This window comes from Micromesistius poutassou, assembly GCF_964030765.1.
Source record: "Micromesistius poutassou genome assembly, chromosome: 1".
NCBI classification, from domain to species: domain Eukaryota; kingdom Metazoa; phylum Chordata; class Actinopteri; order Gadiformes; family Gadidae; genus Micromesistius; species Micromesistius poutassou.
Window position 1 is genome coordinate 4,673,951 of NC_140271.1, and position 17,315 is coordinate 4,691,265.

The 17,315-nt window shown below is 49.3% G+C and overlaps 3 protein-coding genes across 3 annotated transcripts; all 3 read right to left on the reverse strand.

The window, feature by feature from the left end:
• Positions 1-546: 546 nt before the first annotated feature.
• LOC311383924 (E3 ubiquitin-protein ligase TRIM35-like) lies at positions 547-4,632 on the reverse strand (the record flags this gene model as incomplete). Its single annotated transcript, XM_084488621.1, has 6 exons — positions 547-1,118; positions 1,386-1,507; positions 1,868-1,890; positions 2,298-2,528; positions 3,254-3,349; positions 4,057-4,632. The coding sequence occupies 6 exons, from the start codon at positions 4,630-4,632 to the stop codon at positions 547-549; spliced, it is 1,620 nt and encodes a 539-aa protein (XP_084344747.1).
• A 735-nt stretch (positions 4,633-5,367) lies between these two features.
• On the reverse strand, positions 5,368-12,154 carry gipc1 (GIPC PDZ domain containing family, member 1). The gene is made up of 7 exons (XM_084488324.1): positions 11,950-12,154; positions 10,954-11,497; positions 10,444-10,629; positions 9,586-9,766; positions 8,631-8,743; positions 7,904-7,985; positions 5,368-7,270 (listed from the first exon to the last, which is right to left on the reverse strand). The coding sequence occupies exons 2-7, from the start codon at positions 11,251-11,253 to the stop codon at positions 7,119-7,121; spliced, it is 1,014 nt and encodes a 337-aa protein (XP_084344450.1). The 5' UTR covers positions 11,254-11,497; positions 11,950-12,154; the 3' UTR covers positions 5,368-7,118.
• Positions 12,155-12,400: 246 nt separating this feature from the next.
• dnajb1a (DnaJ heat shock protein family (Hsp40) member B1a) lies at positions 12,401-16,393 on the reverse strand. Its single transcript, XM_084470013.1, has 3 exons — positions 15,851-16,393; positions 14,895-15,508; positions 12,401-14,594 (listed from the first exon to the last, which is right to left on the reverse strand). Exons 1-3 carry the CDS (start codon positions 16,059-16,061, stop codon positions 14,364-14,366), a joined length of 1,056 nt encoding a protein of 351 aa, XP_084326139.1. The 5' UTR covers positions 16,062-16,393; the 3' UTR covers positions 12,401-14,363.
• Between the last annotated feature and the right edge of the window lie 922 nt (positions 16,394-17,315).

Below are 17,315 nucleotides of genomic sequence, written 5' to 3' on the forward strand. Positions count from 1 at the left end.
CCTGACTGAGGACAGAATGGAGCCAGTTCAGAAATTATTTTTTGTAATACAAGTCAACCATGCAAGGCTGCAGTTAGTTTCATTCTATTAACCGTATGATTATTTCCTTGATTAATCAGTAAGTCTATAAAATGTCATTCATAATAGCAAATGCCATTACAACTTACGAGAGAGGTGTCTTAAATGTTCTTGATTTATCTGAGAAGCAGCGAAGAAAGACAAATCTATTCCTTTTATAATGATCCACGAACCAATTAAATGAATTGCAACATTAAGCAACAAATCTTTATTGTTTTTTTTACTTGACATATAATATGTAAACGATGATCAAAATCACATTTGATTAATTTTTTAGTTTATCGATTGCAGACCTCATCATGCGTAACGATTCTACTCATGTGTCAACCCACGAATGCCTGTCTCTGTGCAAGCTAAATCCAAAGAGGTATTTTAGCCTACTCCTCATTTAATCGAAATAAACTTCAATCATCGGAGGCGTTCCTCGGAGACGCCGTGTAACGCGTTGACCGCAGTGACGCCCTCTGGTCACCAGGTGGCGCTGTTCCAAACCGCCACCTTGGCGGGGCAGATCCGCAGAGGCCTGGGGTTGCTCCCGTTGATGTTGGCGCCGGGGCAGAAGAAGGGGAACATCTTCTCGGTGAAAAAGTCGTGGAAGGTGTAGAGGGTGGTCATGCGGACGGGGTCCGAAAACACCACCTCCCCGGCCTCGTAGTCCAGCTGCACCCTGACGCGGGTCAGCGCCCCCTCACCGCCGCCGCCCGGGTGCAGCGGCGTGCCGGGCCGCGTCATGGCCGAGTACTCGCCCTCGCAGTGGGAGATCATCCAGAAGCCGCCGTCCGGGCAGCCCGAGATGCGGCCCTTCCTGTTGATGGACTCTTTGACCACGCCCAGCATCCAGTCCACCTTGTCGCCCACCTCCACCTCCCAGGCGTGGCGCCCCGCGGTGAAGCCCTCCGCCCCCAGCACGAACACAAAGTGGCTGAAGCGCTCCGGGTTGTCGGGCAGCTGCTGCACCGAGCCGCGGTTGGCCACGCACGTCAGGTCGCTGGAGAGGGACAGCCAGGAGTAGGCGGTGCTGGGGTCCAGGATGACGGGGGCTGACGGACGTGGTGGGAGAGGGCGGAGGAGGAAGGGGTGGTGGAGGAGGGGGAGGAGTGGGACAGATGGAGAGGGGGAAGACAAAGAAAATCGCTAAGGATTTTTAAAGGTGCCGTGACGTGCCACCAGGTGTGATGTCTGTGATGTCAGAAGAGGCCGATTTCCAAAACGGCGTATCACACTCACACCTGGTGGTACAATAGAAGGTGTTTTCGCGTGAATGAAACAAAAGCAAGCACTCGATGAATACAAGTAGGGATGCTCACTGTACTGGACCACCTCCATCATCTTCTCCCACACCTGGTACTTGAGGCTGCTAATGTGCTCGGGCACGTTGATGAGAGCGCCCGAGGGCAACACGTCCGGCTCCTTGACCCTGATCTGAGCTCTGTCGGGACGACGTATCACACAGGCTCACAGATTAATCAGCCTTCGCTAGTTTCATTCACACACACACACACACACACACACACACACACACACACACACACACACACACACACACACACACACACACACACACACACACACACACACACACACACACACACACACACGGCAGATAAATGAAGTGAAAGTGAATAAATAGTCTGTAGTACCTCCACGGTGGAGGAGCAATAAATAATACTTTAAAAAAAAGTCCAGGTGTTAAAAAAGAGAGGAGACGCTTCAAAAAGGGGTTCAACCAATCAAAAGTCGTATGCAACATCAGAACGAACTTAAGGTAACAACAAACAAAAACACGTACCTCTTTTTGGTATTGTTGTAATTCTGCCAAAACAAAGGAGAGCGAGTCACTCAAACCATGTTATTATTTTGTTTATTTATTTATTTAAGGTTTATTTGAATAGGGACAGATACTAAATCATAGATAAGCTTGTTCACGACACTTGTCCCTATAGTGCTTTTGGTAAGTAGGAAAACGAAAATGGAAGTGAGATAAAAACTGAAGAGAAAATAAGACAGAGAGAGAGAGAGAGCACAGTCTAAAAACTAAACATGAGAGCAAGATTGTTGCTGAATGAGCCACAATTTAGTATGTTTCTTTTGAATGTGAAAGACGTGGGGATCCGTTCCCAGCGGTCTGGCAGCAGTGAGTTGTGATGTTGGTGTTGTAATGTAACCGCCACGGCGCCAAGCGCACACACGAGAGCGAGAGGCGGGGCTTGAGGCGCTACCTGAAGGAAAAGGGCGTCGCCGGCCGCCACCTCGGTCTCCACGGCGATGACGGCGTGGGACAGGGCCAGGATGTCCTTGGTCAGGTTGTCCGTCCGCTTCTTGGCCAGCAGCGTCTTGTCCTCGCGCTCCTGGTGCAGCAGCAGCAGCCGCGCGTCCTCCTCGCGCTGGAGGAACGCCCGCAGCTGCTCGAATTCCTGCCTGATCTGCTGCTCCGTAGCCTGGCTCTGGTTCTGTACGCACGCACGGACCCGCACGACGTTTGTACACACACACGCACGTTTGTACACACACACGCACGTTTGTACACACACACGCACACACACACACACACACACACACACACACACACACACACACACACACACACACACACACACACACACACACACACACACACACACACACACACACACACACACACACACAAAGATTCCCCATTAGACACATATGGAGCTTGTCTCACGTATAGGTGACAGATAGATTTCCTGTAGAATCCCACTATAGACTACATGCTAGGCTGATGGTTAATGATGTGGTTAAGACCGCAAATAGTCATATTGGAAATGGTTCGTATTAGGGGGCGTATCATAATCACGCTCAATCCGTTTAAAAATATGATGTATTGATTTTGTGTGTGCTAATGCCAGGAGACAAATATTGATTTAACTTCTGCCCGGACCAAATCGACCCTATCAGACACTTATTTTTACATAACATGTATTAGGAATCTGTGTTCATAAGGCCGACTAACACCATAGCTTGTCGAGTGCCTTAAAACTAGTTTTGGGTTACCTATTTATACAAAAATACAACAGGGCAAAGTCCACATATACTAAACAAGTCTGTCATTGTCATAGGTGGAATTGTTCACATTACAGAGACGTGTTGCTGGTGTTGACACAACACCTGTATTGGTGGAGAAGCTAAGGTAAGTGTCCCTGCGCTTTGTTGATACCTTGATGTGCACCGTGTGGTCATCACACGCCTGCTTGGCCTCATACAGGTGCCGCAGGCTCTTCTTCAGAGGAACCAGCTCTTTCCTCAGCTCCCCCTGAAGGAGTGAGCAGGAGGAGATCGTGTCACTGCTGGAGTGCAAGAAGGTCATTTCCTATCTGGCCACTAGGAGGTGACATGTCTGCCAGAACGAGCCTTCAGGGGGTATGGAAGCACAGAAGTATGAATCGCTTTGTGCAGAGAAGCTCTTCAGTTTATTCATTTCCAGGGTTCACCTGTTCAATCTCCATCACATGTTTAAAGGTGACACATTATACCACCAAGTGTGAGTGTGATTAGCCGTTACAAGCCGTTTTGAAAATCAGTCCACCAGCCGACCCAGTGGACTGTAGCACACGTTGCTCATCTATCCCAGCACACATCACAGGTGGACACGCCCACCTGTGATGTCAGAAACGGCACATTTTCAAAACGGCTTGTAACGACTAATCCCACTCACACCTGGTGGTGTAATATGTCACCTTTAATATTCCATCACACCGATTAGAAACCGTTGAGCCTCAGGTCAGCCCCAGCCTACCTTGAGCCTCAGGTCACCCCCCGCCTACCTTGAGCCTCAGGTCACCCCCAGTCTACCTTGAGCCTCAGCGAGGCCCCAGCCTACCTTGAGCCTCAGCGAGGCCCCAGCCTACCTTGAGCCTCAGCGAGGCCCCAGCCTACCTTGAGCCTCAGCGAGGCCCCAGCCTACCTTGAGCCTCAGCGAGGCCCCAGCCTACCTTGAGCCTCAGCGAGGCCCCAGCCTACCTTGAGGTCCTGGGCCGCCTCCTCCAGAGGACACACGCTGTGGCCCTGGTGCTTCTTGGACGTCTGGCACACGCAGCAGATCACCTCCATGTCGTTCCGACAGTACAGCTTCAGCGTCTCCCCGTGCACGCCGCACGTGGCGTCCGCCATCATCCCGGGAGGTACGGCCCCCAAGGCTCCCGCCCCCCCCCCAGCGACGGCGGCGGCGGCGGCGGCGGCGGCCTGCTGCCCCTGCTGCTCCTGCCGCTGCTCCTTCAGGAAGGAGTCGGCCACGTTCTTGAGCGCCAGGCTGACGGTGGGCTCCGTCAGGGAGCACTTGGTCCGGCACACGGGACACTCGCGCCGGGCCTTCTTCTTGTTCCAGAACTGCTGCAGGCACGCGCGGCAGAAGCTGTGGCTGCACTGCAGCACCACGGGCTCCCGGAAGATCTCGCAGCACACGGGGCAGGACAGCTCGTCCTCCAGCGCCGAGCAGCGGGACGAGAGGGCGCGGGGCCGCAGCACGGCGGCCGCGGCCTTGGGGCTCAGGAAGGAGAGCTTCCCCGGCTGGGAGGAAGCACGCGGACGCAGCGCCATGGGGCCCGGCGGCCGGCTGGTTTCCTGTTCACGCGGGGTCGGCGGCTCCTGTTTGATGTGGGACCAGGCCCTTTCTTCTCCTCTCGCGGTGGCGGTGTTGGTTCAGGAGGACAGTGCTCAGCGTGTGCTCCGGTCGGCCTGCTGTTAGGAGAGAGGAGGAGAGGCTGGACTGCTTGTTTGTGAGGACGGAGCAGTGTGACCTCGACATGTCCAGAGGGGTGATCAGTGAACACCAGGTGCTGCCCCTATGAAGCCAATGCTTTGGGGGTAAATACGGCTTGGTTCCTAAGCCTGGTTGTATGCTGTAGAACCATCATGTTAACCTTAAAAACATGATCATCTATTTATCGAGTGAAATAATCATTAGTGGCAGCCCTACCTGTGTGTGTACGTGTGTGATCTCCCTCAGTTTAAATGAAAGGCCTTAGAGTTGGCTCTGTGAGGTCGGCCAAACATATCAAGTTCAGGGTGATATATTGTATTACATTAACCCTGCCCCTCACGTGGAGTGGGTGAGATCACTGCCTTGTTAAATCTCATGTATATTTCAAAGGGACAAATGAGAATAATCCATCCTCACACACAGGCAATCCAAGGGTCGCGCTCTTTCTCTCAAAGACACACACACACACACACAATTAAACAATGTCAAAGAAAAAAGGTAGGACTCACTGTCATTGTTATTGCATTGTAATTTGAAATTGACAACAGTGTATTAGAAAGCCATTCAAATAATGTTCCCTTAGTGTTAGTGCCCTAGCATCAGTTGTTACACAAAACCACTGGATATATAATTCATCAGCTTCAGAGAATGTCAAAAACAATCCAACGACTGAAAAAAAAAAGAGAGAAAAAGCCTTACATCTGTATAACGGCTATACGTGGATACTTAAGACAGTAACACCATAAAATGAATTCATATTTCCTTGGACCACGTCAAGTACAACATGTAACCTTCATTGAAACGACAGGTAGTGTCATAGCAGGACAGTTGTGGGCACGCCGTGGTCCTCGCCACGTGGGAGTCACCGCAACGTTCCCTGTAGTGCATCTCAACCCTGGAATGAACGTGACGGGCCACGGCCGTGTTTGAGCTAGGATGACACGCCCACCAAACGACTCATTTGGTTTCCATCTAGGACAGTTCAGTTGTTTGTCGGCTGGATGGTTTAATCCATCTTCACACGCATGCACATTTGGGGCAAGTGTACAAATTAACATATAACCAGTCCTTCGTCTCTTACTCGTACAGATGACGTGCGTCCATCGCATGTCCCAGTTAATACTGTCTTCTGTAACGCCCTTAAAGTGAATCGAGACATTTTCCAAACACAAGATAAAATCTAAATTTTCCTTCACACAAGGGGTAAAAACTTTGCAAAAAAAACAAAACCCAGCACATACAAAATAAAAATTAAAAGGTTGCACCATTTCACCGTTCAAGGGCTCCATTCCATTTTTGCTCCCAACAATACAGTAGCAAAGGTAAAGAAAACAAAGTGAACCAACACAGATTTCTCTCCACAATGGCTTGATTACTTTTGGTATCAACTGAAGACTGGAACGCATTCCTGTTATCACGGTTGAGCTTTGCGGTGGTGAACCACTCCACGTGACTAGCACTACTCCCAGCGGTCACCGTGGTATTTCTAGATCACAACAAAACACAACCAGAAAGAAAAACAAACGTCTCTCTTTGTGAAGGTAAAAATGGAACAGCACACACGGCATGCTTTACAGAGCGGAGGCCGTCCAGAGTGGACGGGGCCACAGGAAGCAGACGTGTTTCCCCGGAGTGCTGACTGAGGTCCAGTGCTGTGCAATAACTCGCGACGCCGGCGGTGGACCCGCCCGGCGAGCTGAGGTACAAGCGGAGGTTTCTCATTTTGTGTCATACAGTGGCCGTGCAACGCGGAGCGATGTGGAGGAAAAACCAAAAAACAGACGTCCCTTTCAGCCCTGCAGTCCCTTCAGTTCCCGCCACTCTTAAAAGCGCTCGTGGCGGCTTGCCTCCTTCACCGCCAGGCCCGGACAAACCTGGAGACCACGCCCATAACAGGATGTCCCCTCTTGGGAACGCCACGGTTGTGATTCGCTGAGTTCAGCAACACAGCGAGGCGACACAGAGTCCACGACCGACGGGCTCACAGTCTGCAGCTCCCATGTGCTAAACAGGAAGGAGTCTCTACGTCCATAGTAGCAGTACAAGGGCGGGGGTGGCCGGCGGGAAGGGGGGGCGGGGGGGGTGGCGGGCGGGCGGGGGTGGTGGGCTGGCGGGCGGGGGTGTGGGGGGTTAACAGCTAATTCCTCACAGGGGGTGTAACAAATCCTAATAGTGCTATTCATGTTGAGGCTGTCTCTCTCTCTCTCTCTCTCTCACACACACACACACAAACACGCATGCATGCACACACACACACACACACACACACACACACACACAGACACACAGACACACAGACACACAGGTCCTCCGGGCGCCATGGCTACAGCCGGCCGACCTTAGCGTCGCCGATCGCCCCCCAGACGTCGAACACAAACTCGTCGGGAAAGGCAAAGTCTCCCAGGGTCTCATCCAGAGCCTCCGCAAACTCGTCTGGATTCTTCTTGTCTTTCCCCAGCTCCACCATGGTGGCAGCTGAGAGAGAGAGAGAGAGAGAGAGAGAGAGAGAGAGAGAGAGAGAGAGAGAGAGAGAGAGAGAGAGAGAGAGAGAGAGAGAGAGAGAGAGAGAGAGAGAGAGAGAGAGAGAGAGAGAGACATATATAAAGAGAAAGAGACAGCGAGACAGACAGAGAGAGACAGAGAGAGAGACAGTGAGACAGAGAGAGAGACAGTGAGACAGAGAGAGAGAGAGAGAGCCATATATAAAGAGAGACAGAGACATAGCGAGAGAGACAGCGAGACAGAGAGACAGAGAGAGAGAGACAGAGAGAGAGAGAGCCAGACAGAGAGAGAAACATAGAGAGAGAGACAGCGAGACAGAGACAGAGACAGACAGACAGACAGACAGACAGACAGACAGACAGAGACAGAGAGACAGAGAGACAGCGGGAGAGAGACAGAGACAGAGAGAGCAAGACAAAGAGGTCAGAGGATCAGAGACAGAGGGAGAGAGACAGCGGGAGAGAGACAGAGACAGAGACAGAGAGAGCAAGACAAAGAGGTCAGAGGATCAGAGACCATCGTGTCATACAGAACAGCATGGGGCGCATACAGAAGTCCAGACAACGCCGCAGGCGCTACACAGCAGCTCGGCACACGCACACTCACCCAGCTCACTGTCTCTGATGCCCATGTAGCTCTCCAACAAGTCGTCCACCTTCTCGATGGCCTTCTCCTCAAAAGCAGAGGGCTGGGGGGGGATAACAACAATGCAATCATTCTTCAGCTGCTGCCGTGGCGATGGGGTCACAATTCTAAAACCGGCCCCTATGTACGCTTTCCCAATTAGCCTCCTCTAGTGACCTCAGCTGAAATAACTTCTGAATGTCGAGAAGACAAGTTCTTTTCTACGCAAGCCAATAACAACTGAAGACTGAAGCCATGTCTTCCAGCCAGGTAACACTGGAATGTTTTCCACCTGACCTTATCAAAACCAAAACATACGGTTGTCTTTTCATTCCAATATTGTTACGAAAAGTCTGGGAAACGCATCACATCCTATGAGAGAAGCCAGCATCAGGATGTGGAACCGAATAAAACATTATATAGAGAAGAATTCCCCAGGCGGAAGATTGCCTCACGGAACGAAAGCGTTTCATCCTTGAGAAAACGTCTGCCTGTTTTTCTGAATGGAGTAAGAAGCTGCGGTGTGAGAGCTAGCATTGTGCAGGTCCTTAAAGGTGACATATTACACCACCGGGTGTGAGTGTGATTATGCTTGTAACGGCTAATCACACTCACACCTGGTGGTGTAATATGGGACCTTTAAAGGAATAACACAACCTTTTACAGTGAGCAGGGCCCCGACGCCGGGCCCCGACGCCGCTCCACTCACCAGCTCCTCCACCGTGGCCGGGCCCTTGGCCCGCAGGCGTAGCGTCCCCCGGCCCGTGCCCAGCTGGACCCCCGAGCCGGCCCGGGCCCCCCCGGATCTCTGGCTGATCATGTCTGCGCGCACGCACGCACACACACACACACACACACACACACACACACACACACACACACACACACACACACACACACACACACACACACACACACACACACACACACACACACACACACACACACACACACACACACACACACGTTAGGTGTCAGTGGATTGCCATGCATATGTACAACACATAGACTAGACTAGACCCACAAACACACACAGTGCCAACTACAATCAGTCCCCTAGAGAGAGACACACACACACACACTATTGTATTGTAATTTGAAATTGACAACAGTGTATTAGAAAGCCATTCCCCTTATTGTTACGGCCCAGCAGACCATGCAGAGGGGAGGGAGGGAGGGACTACTTGGCAAGGACTTCATAGGGAGTTATGATTTGTGGTTTTTTGTTTGAGTCATCCTTGTCCAACTACAAGGAGGCCACTTGATGCGTGCCTTGACAACTTTTCTTTTGTTGCGCTCGCTGCATGAAACTGGTCTGACTTCCATTATCCCTCTTTAATGTTTCCTCACACTAGTGACCACAATAGATTTCATCAGTACAATACCGTTCACTGTGAATTCAAGAGCTAACCCAGAACAAGCTATTCAACACATAAAAACCTAGTGCTCAAATTCCTCATTGTGTTGACAGCCAGTATTTCTGCAGAAAAGCTGGAAGTGTTTTTTTTCAAAAACGATTCCCTTTTTTTTATTCTCTTTTTGTTTCTGTGGGCTGGCCACTTCCTTATAATGGCCCCGTTACTTCCCGGGCATTTCCCGGTCATCCTGCATACGTGGGCGGCGGTTGGTGGTGGTGGTGGTGACGGCTCCATGGATCCACCTACCGAAGGCTTTGAGGGGCTCCGTCAGCTTAATGGTGAACTCCTTGCCCCTGGGCAGCTCCTTCAGCATCTTGGCCACCTCGTAGTGACGGCAGCCGATCAGACCATGGCCGTTGATGGACTCGATCATGTCACCCACGTTGATGACCTGGATCTGGTGGATGATGCTGCCTTCTCGGATCCTCTGGGGGAAAAAAAAAAGAAGGTGGCAGGCCAGACGTTTATTTCACCAGTTACACCACTGTGCTACGGTTTTATCAGACATGTAATTCAAAAGTAAACTTTCATATTCATATACATGTAATCAAGGAGCAGGTAATGGGGGGTTTGTAGCCTGGCTATTGCCAGACCAGGCTCAAATTGTAGAATGCATGTTGGTCTGGGGAGGCTGCCGTCATTTTCTCTGTCATTGACTCTGTACGCAATTGGCTGCTTGCCGTCACTGCCCTGTCGTCATTGTGTTAAACCAGCCAATAGCGCGGCAGGGGGGAGAAGCCAGCTTGGTGATTGGCTCCCGCAAAAGCGTATCAGAAGCAGAAAGAAACCTATTGCTCCTCTCCAGACCCTGCTGCAGGGCGAATTCAAATCACCAGCAGAACGGGCTGGGGGGGGGGGGTACCCAGTCTAGGGGCGTAAGCCTCTTGCTCAGGAATGCCTCGAGGTACAGCGTCAGATATCGATATCTCGGAACCTTTCAGCTGGGAGTCGGCCAACCTAACCACTTGACAGGCCACCCTGTCCCTACCAGACACACCCACTGCTTACCCTCTTTGATTTATCATCAGACACACGCATGTGTCCGGGTTCTCGCTCGGACAGATAGGGCTGTGATTCTGTACGATCCTTTAGGTCAAAGCTCACCTTGATGAAGGCGTAGCCGGCGCCGTTATCAGTGATCGTCAGGCCTAGGGCGTCCTCTCCTTTGTACACCTCGATTTCCTTCCTCTGTCCTTTAATGTGGGCAAATATGAAGTCTTCAAGCCCAATCTGGCCTCCCAGCAGTTTCTCCATGTCCACTTTATGAGTGTTCAGTGTGCAGAACATGACCTAAAGTGACAGAAACACACACACACACACACACACACACACACACACACACACACACACACACACACACACACACACACACACACACACACAATTAGTGTTTACTAATGGTACCATTACACCAAATTAATGTCATCCAAACTATGTGTTTTCTTTGAAAACGTTACGACAGCTACGATGATTTCAGAGTTATGGTTCTATTAAGCCGATGCTGCTATTTAGTACGACTGAATGCTGACCTAATCAAAGCAGGTGGATGGATGAATGATGCTATGAATGAACGAACGAACAAACGTATGAAGAGGATTCTCTGGTCCTGCTCACCTCAGCAGGGGGGATGCCAAAGGCCTCTCCGATCTTGGCGTAGAGCTCCCGCACGTTGCTGAAGCCCTCGATGCGGCCGGTGGGGCTGCCGTGAGCCAGCTGCGTGTGGAAGATGAGCCGGGGCCGCAGGCTGCTGGGCGGAGGCGGCAGCCCCTCGGACGCGGCGCCCTCTCCCAGTCCTACAACGCCGCCGTCCAGGCCGTCCATGCCCGACACGTTGAGACCCCCGCGGATAGGCTCAGCCTCTTCATTCTCCACCAGAGGGGACGCCTTCTTTCTTCTGCCCAGGCCCAGAGGCATAGTAGTCCTACGGGTAGACTTCAGGGGAGGCGACGTCCACTAGATGTAAACAGGAGGTTCCCAGCACTCATAAGCGTTGTCAGCAGTTGACAAGACACTTAACGCTGTCAAACCTGCTCAGTAACGTTCCCACCAGTGTAATACCAGTGTACTCCAGGGATTACAGGGCGCAGTATAACGGGATTATGCATCCACTTGCATAGCTTGACCTGTGAAGCTCAGCGGCTCCAGATGGGACTCAGCTCTGAGGGACGAGGGGAGACAATGTGTTAGTAGTTAGCTTATTACTGACTGCATCACTCTCTCTCTCTCTCTCGCTCTCTCAACTAGAGACACAGCGGGTATAACGGATATGGCTTTTAGTGTTGTTTCAGACCACATGGCCCAGAACGAACACACTAATGATGAATAAAAACAATGCTTGTGCGTTTAGTTCCGCCACCGCATCCTCCTACCCCCGGAGCTAACGTTAGCCGCCGCTAACAGCGAGCCACATTCTCTCACACACCATCAACAACTAGTGTCAACTTCGTTTACATTTACACTTCTGCTTCATTTCAGAGGCGAACCCTGCCCCAGATTAGAAAAAAACGCATCATCCCAGATTAAAAATAAAACACGTCATCCCAGATTTGCGAAGGTGTTAGTTTCGATTTGAGGAAGAGATAAACACGGTAGGCCGGTGGTTCTTCTTACCGGAGGACCGCCAGAGCGCGGCTGGCTAACCGGTGGATGGTCCCGTTATTCAGCGGGAGGGATCCTCTAGCGTGGGGAGGTCTTTGCACGCTTCTCGCTGTCCAGCTCGTATGGGAATGCGGACATATTCGCCAGGAAGGGAAGCTGTACAGACAGTGGAAGGGCGACAGCGGGTATGCTACCTAATCTTAGCCGTCAGTAAGCAGGGGTGGAGCGGGTGTAGCAGCAGCCCTCACGCTGTTCCTGTTGTGTTGGAGGGGTTCACTGGCGCCCTCTAGCGGAGGCGGTCGGTGTCATTACCTCCTGGTTGGTTCATATTGTAACCATCCTCTTGTTAGGCAATAAAACATAAATAACAACTAAATATATAGGCTACTATAATTATGCTATGCGGTGCCCATCGAAGAAAGAAAACACATTTGGAACAAATAGGGAACAAATAGGGTTTAGTTTAAATATTTATTATTTTACTTGTTTGCCAATGTATCAAACATTTTTGGGAAAAATGTATTGTCCAATCAAATTTAGTTAATTTCGAAACCATTCCATTCCAAAAACCATTGAGTAAAGCAAACACATTCATAACATAATGTAGTCTATGGGATCTCAATGCAGACAAATAACACGCATTTAATCAACTTAAACAATACAGGTAAAACAAAATGTTAACACTATTTTCCAAAAAAGGAAAAGATGAGCAAAGATTTAAACACCCTTTTTTTAAACAAAAAAAGAAATACATTAAAGAGATCACAAATCTCTACATTCATGTTAAACCCCATGTTTGTGTCATTTAGAAAATTCGAACTCCTTCTGGAGTGGAATGATGAGATTAAGCATTGTCTTCATGTCACATTAGACAATCACATTAAAGTAAAATATGCATTGAAAATACTTGAACTCTTCCACCATTTCGTGTGTGATATACAATCACACACAAAAGATATATATCATTTGATGTACCAATGATGGATATTCTATTGGGTGCCTTGTAAAAATATAAAGATTGTCAACAATACAATTGCTGTAACAGTTGTAATGTTGTAGCAGTAAGTGTTTTCTGTAAAACTATATTTACCGATAAGAGATCCAATTAAAAAGGAGAGTTAAATAGCAAAAAACAACAGCAGCCAAATTCCTCCAAGATGTGGGAGAACGTGGAATTGGTAACATTTGAGTGGTTATTCCACTAAAGTAGACTATGATGGGATATTTTAAACGAGGGCCAGTTTTGGATTATTTTGAGGAAAAATTACAACATTACCGAGTAGGGCGCAAACTACCACACAGGACATACTTTGAAATACATCGGAAGACATGAGAAGACAGCCCATCCATTCCAGCCAGCAGACTACACATACTCCCACTTCAGGTTGAGATATTCTCATTCACATCTTAAAAATGCACAGGCAAATGGTTATTTGGCACAAATGTATCCCACAATTATACATAAGCTATGAAGTTGTGTTGTGTGCTCCTATCAATAAAGAACAAACCGTGTGTGGATTAGCCCGTCTTCAAAAACTGGTCGATCTTTAAAACGCAATATTAGCCCATTTAAAATGAAATAATTGTCAACACATTATATGTCAAAATACGCCACTGCATAGTTCTAGAGTTAAACAAAAAGAATGTAATATGTATGTATTAATGTAGCTACATTCAGGTATGTGCACAGCACCTGAGGTATCGTATACAACTTGTTCTACGCACAACCTTAGACTCCAGGAAGCACTTTGAACAACTGCCGGAGACCTGAATCCGATTAATGCTAAACCTAAAAGTTCTAAGTTTGAGGCCCCCAGCCTTCCTATTCCCAGCCTACGTTACCCTCAGAGTAGTACTGAGCTCTGAGCTCCCTGACGTTTACGTAACAAGTGCTAAGTTGTGTGAGTTGGCATATTGTGTACTGCCATAGAAATCTATAATTGTGATAAAGTTGAGGGGGGCTTTAACATGTATTTTTGTGTATGCTAAGCATTTCGATGCCAGCCCTGACATTATAATAAATAACCAGACCAATCCCTACACAAGCCAAACCATCACATTTAAAATGCAAGAAACAGCTCCAAATGCATTTATAATACCCATTTCAACAGACTTAACTCATCCTGACTTTGGTTAGAGGCCCATTTCTGAATATTTAAAGTGATAGATGATGCATGTTTGCTCTTGAGTTCCACAGTCTTATCAGAGTTTGAGAAGTAGAAATATAAATGTAATCTTTAAAAAAAGATAAAACAACAAGTTAAGGGATTATACAACTAAACGGACGCTCAAACAAATGGTCATCTGTCTAAGGCTTGCTGTGACCAAGTCCATGTTGCTTTACAAGAGAGTGCAGGTGTAGGCGTGGACGTGGTGACGTCGGTATTCCTTTAGATCATTTGCTAAACCTAAAAGGGGAACAGCATTCACGGTGGTAGGATCTGACTCAACGCTTCACGGGTAGTGGTGCCTAAATTGTCCGGAAACTTGACGGTAAACTCTAAAATCATGTCTCCCCTCTTGTCGGGGGACTTGGAGAGCGGCAGCCCTTCCCCAGTTATGCGCTTCTTCATGGCAGGTTTGATTACGTCTCTGGAGGTCACAGTGATGGTCCTGCCATCCAATGTGGGGGCGTTCACCGTGCAGCCGCACAGTGCCTGTCGCAAGAAGCAAGAGAGAGCGGACCGTTAGCCATCGATTGCATCGGGAGTCATTCCCAGTCACACTATGTAAAATAACAGTATCACAACCAGGCCAATACAAACGTGTCAGTTCCCACGTCCAACTGCGTACATATAAACAGAACTAGTGATCGGCTGATATTATCGGCCAATATTTGCAGAATTATTTTTGGCAGAATTGATGGTATCACCATCAACCCTAAACAATCCATCCCTAAACAGAACCTTTAAATCAGTTTGATAAAGCGACCAGTTTATTTTAATTTTTTTACGTACGTCTTTGAGAGAGATCTTGGCGGGGTAGACGATGTCGGAGCCCTCTCGCCGGAACACGGGGTGCGGCTTATCCTTCACCACGAACACCACGTCGGCCGGGATGTTCCGCGGGCCCTCGTCGCCCTCGCGGGGGAAGGTGATCTTGGTGCCCTCCTTCCAGCCGCGCTTGATGTCTACGGTCAGGATCTTGTCCTCGCTGCGCACCGTGAAGCCGTCCGGGTTCAGGCGCTTGCGGGAGATCTTCATCTTCTTGGTGCAGCCGGAGAACACCTCCTCCAGGCTCACCCGGAGCTCGTGCACCACCGGCGGGTCCTTCTTCCTCTCTGCCCGGCCCCGCCGCGGCCCCCCGGGGTGGTGGGACTTAAAGGACCTGGGGAAGCCCCCCATCCCCCCCATTCCCTGCATGCCTCCCATGCCCCCCATGCCCCCCATGCCGAACGCGGCGAAGGGGTCGTCGGTGTCCATGTTGTCGTCCCCCTCGTTGCGCGGGAAGAACTGGTCGAAGGGGCTGCGGCCGCCGAAGAACTCGGTGAACATGGCGTGGGGGTCCCCGTGGAAGGTGTAGTTGTAGGACTGGCCGTTGGGTGCGCCGCTGCCAGTAGGGCCCTTCAGTCCTACGGGAAGGGGGGGGGGGGGGGGGGGTGGGAGAGAAGGGACACGTTGTTGACCCAATGACCCCCATGACATCATCACATAGACCCGTACCGAATGGGGAAGGCAGTTAGGAAATAGGGAGGTATTATGATTCCACAGTGGTCTCTCTCCACCTGCCCCAATCAGTACGATACTTTAATGACATATTAGCACAGGACAGATTTATTTCTCCATGATGTTAACAGGTCTTATCGCAGGTGTGACCATCATACATACCGACATAGATCAAAAGGTAAACATGTCTTCTAAACATGTTAATGACGTGCACGACATGCCGTTTCGGGAACGTAGTTTAGACATACCTTCTTCCCCATATCGGTCATACACCTCCTTCTTCTTGGCGTCGCTGAGCACATCGTAGGCCTCGGCGATCTCTTTGAACTTGTCCTCGGATCCGGGAGACTTGTTCTTGTCCGGATGGTAACGCAGGGCCTGTTTCCTGTACGCCTTTTTAACCTCGTCCTCAGACGCGTCTTTCGCTATCCCTAACACTTTATAATAATCTTTACCCATTACAATAGCCGGCGGTCAGTTCCTCAAAGGGCTGAGCTCATTATTGGCCAGGTGAACACAGGTAACACTGGTCTAAAGGCACACTGGAGAGCAGAGAGCAGTGCTGTGGAGAGGGGTGCTGGATGCACCAGCTGAGCCGCTGTCTGCTCCAGGCTGCCTCACTGGGAAGGTTAAAGCTCCGTTAAAGCTCCGTTTAGTCGCTCAGCAACGCGCACATCAGCTGGAACGGAAGTCGTATGCTAAAGGTTCAACGCGGCGTGCACAACACCGAATGACGAGCGCGGGTATTAGGGCTACAGTATATGATTCATATTACCACCAAGCTGTCAACGTGCGAGGAAACTTCTGGAATGGGTTGTTGCCGCTGATGTCGTAATGTTGTGAATACGCATTTCCGCTTTAAGACCCGCCTCCTTTCTTCCTGCTCGTCACTAGCGCGCGACGCAGCACGACACGGCCCCACATTATACCGCTCTGTGTTGTAGATCATTCCAGGCGGGGCTTTGCTTTCAGAACTTACATTTCAGAAAATGATTTTTAATTCGGAAGATTTGATTCAGTTTATGCTGCCACCACACTGACTGATTATGAATGGATGGTTGGAACATTTGACCAGGCTGCAGAGACAAACTGACAATAACAATCTAATTTGAGGACCTGAAAATGTGATATTGTAATATAAAGTTAACGTGTTCTTATTTATTATTCTCTTAGTGTTAAACATTAGTGATACTCTAATGAAGTGGGGAATTCATTGTAAAACCTTATTTGGAAAATAATAGGCCGTATAAATTACAATGAGGCTAAATATCAGTGGACATACCAGATGTGTAGTTTTATAGCTAAAATACATAATAGGGAGAGCAACTCAAGTGATTTATGACACCTATAAGATGCTATCATACTGAAAATATATTTTCACTCAATCAGTTACAATTTTCTCCAAGACGCTCATTTTCAATTGGTTATAAATAGCAATAACAAAATCACAACAACAGATGGACAGACTTCTATACAAACATATGGTGACTTACAAACGCAAAAAAAATGCAAATAAAAGACCTACTTTGATTTTCAAATGTGTGGGCTTATCTCCTTCATTACATGCTTAATGCACCTTATTTGCATCTAAAATGCAGTATGGTCAAACACACCAACGTCTTTGTTTAGGACATAAACAAGAGCGTCCCCCGAACCGGCTACAGGTGGTTCCGGAGAGCGCCGGTGAGTTGGCCGGCCACCCCTGCAGCCCCG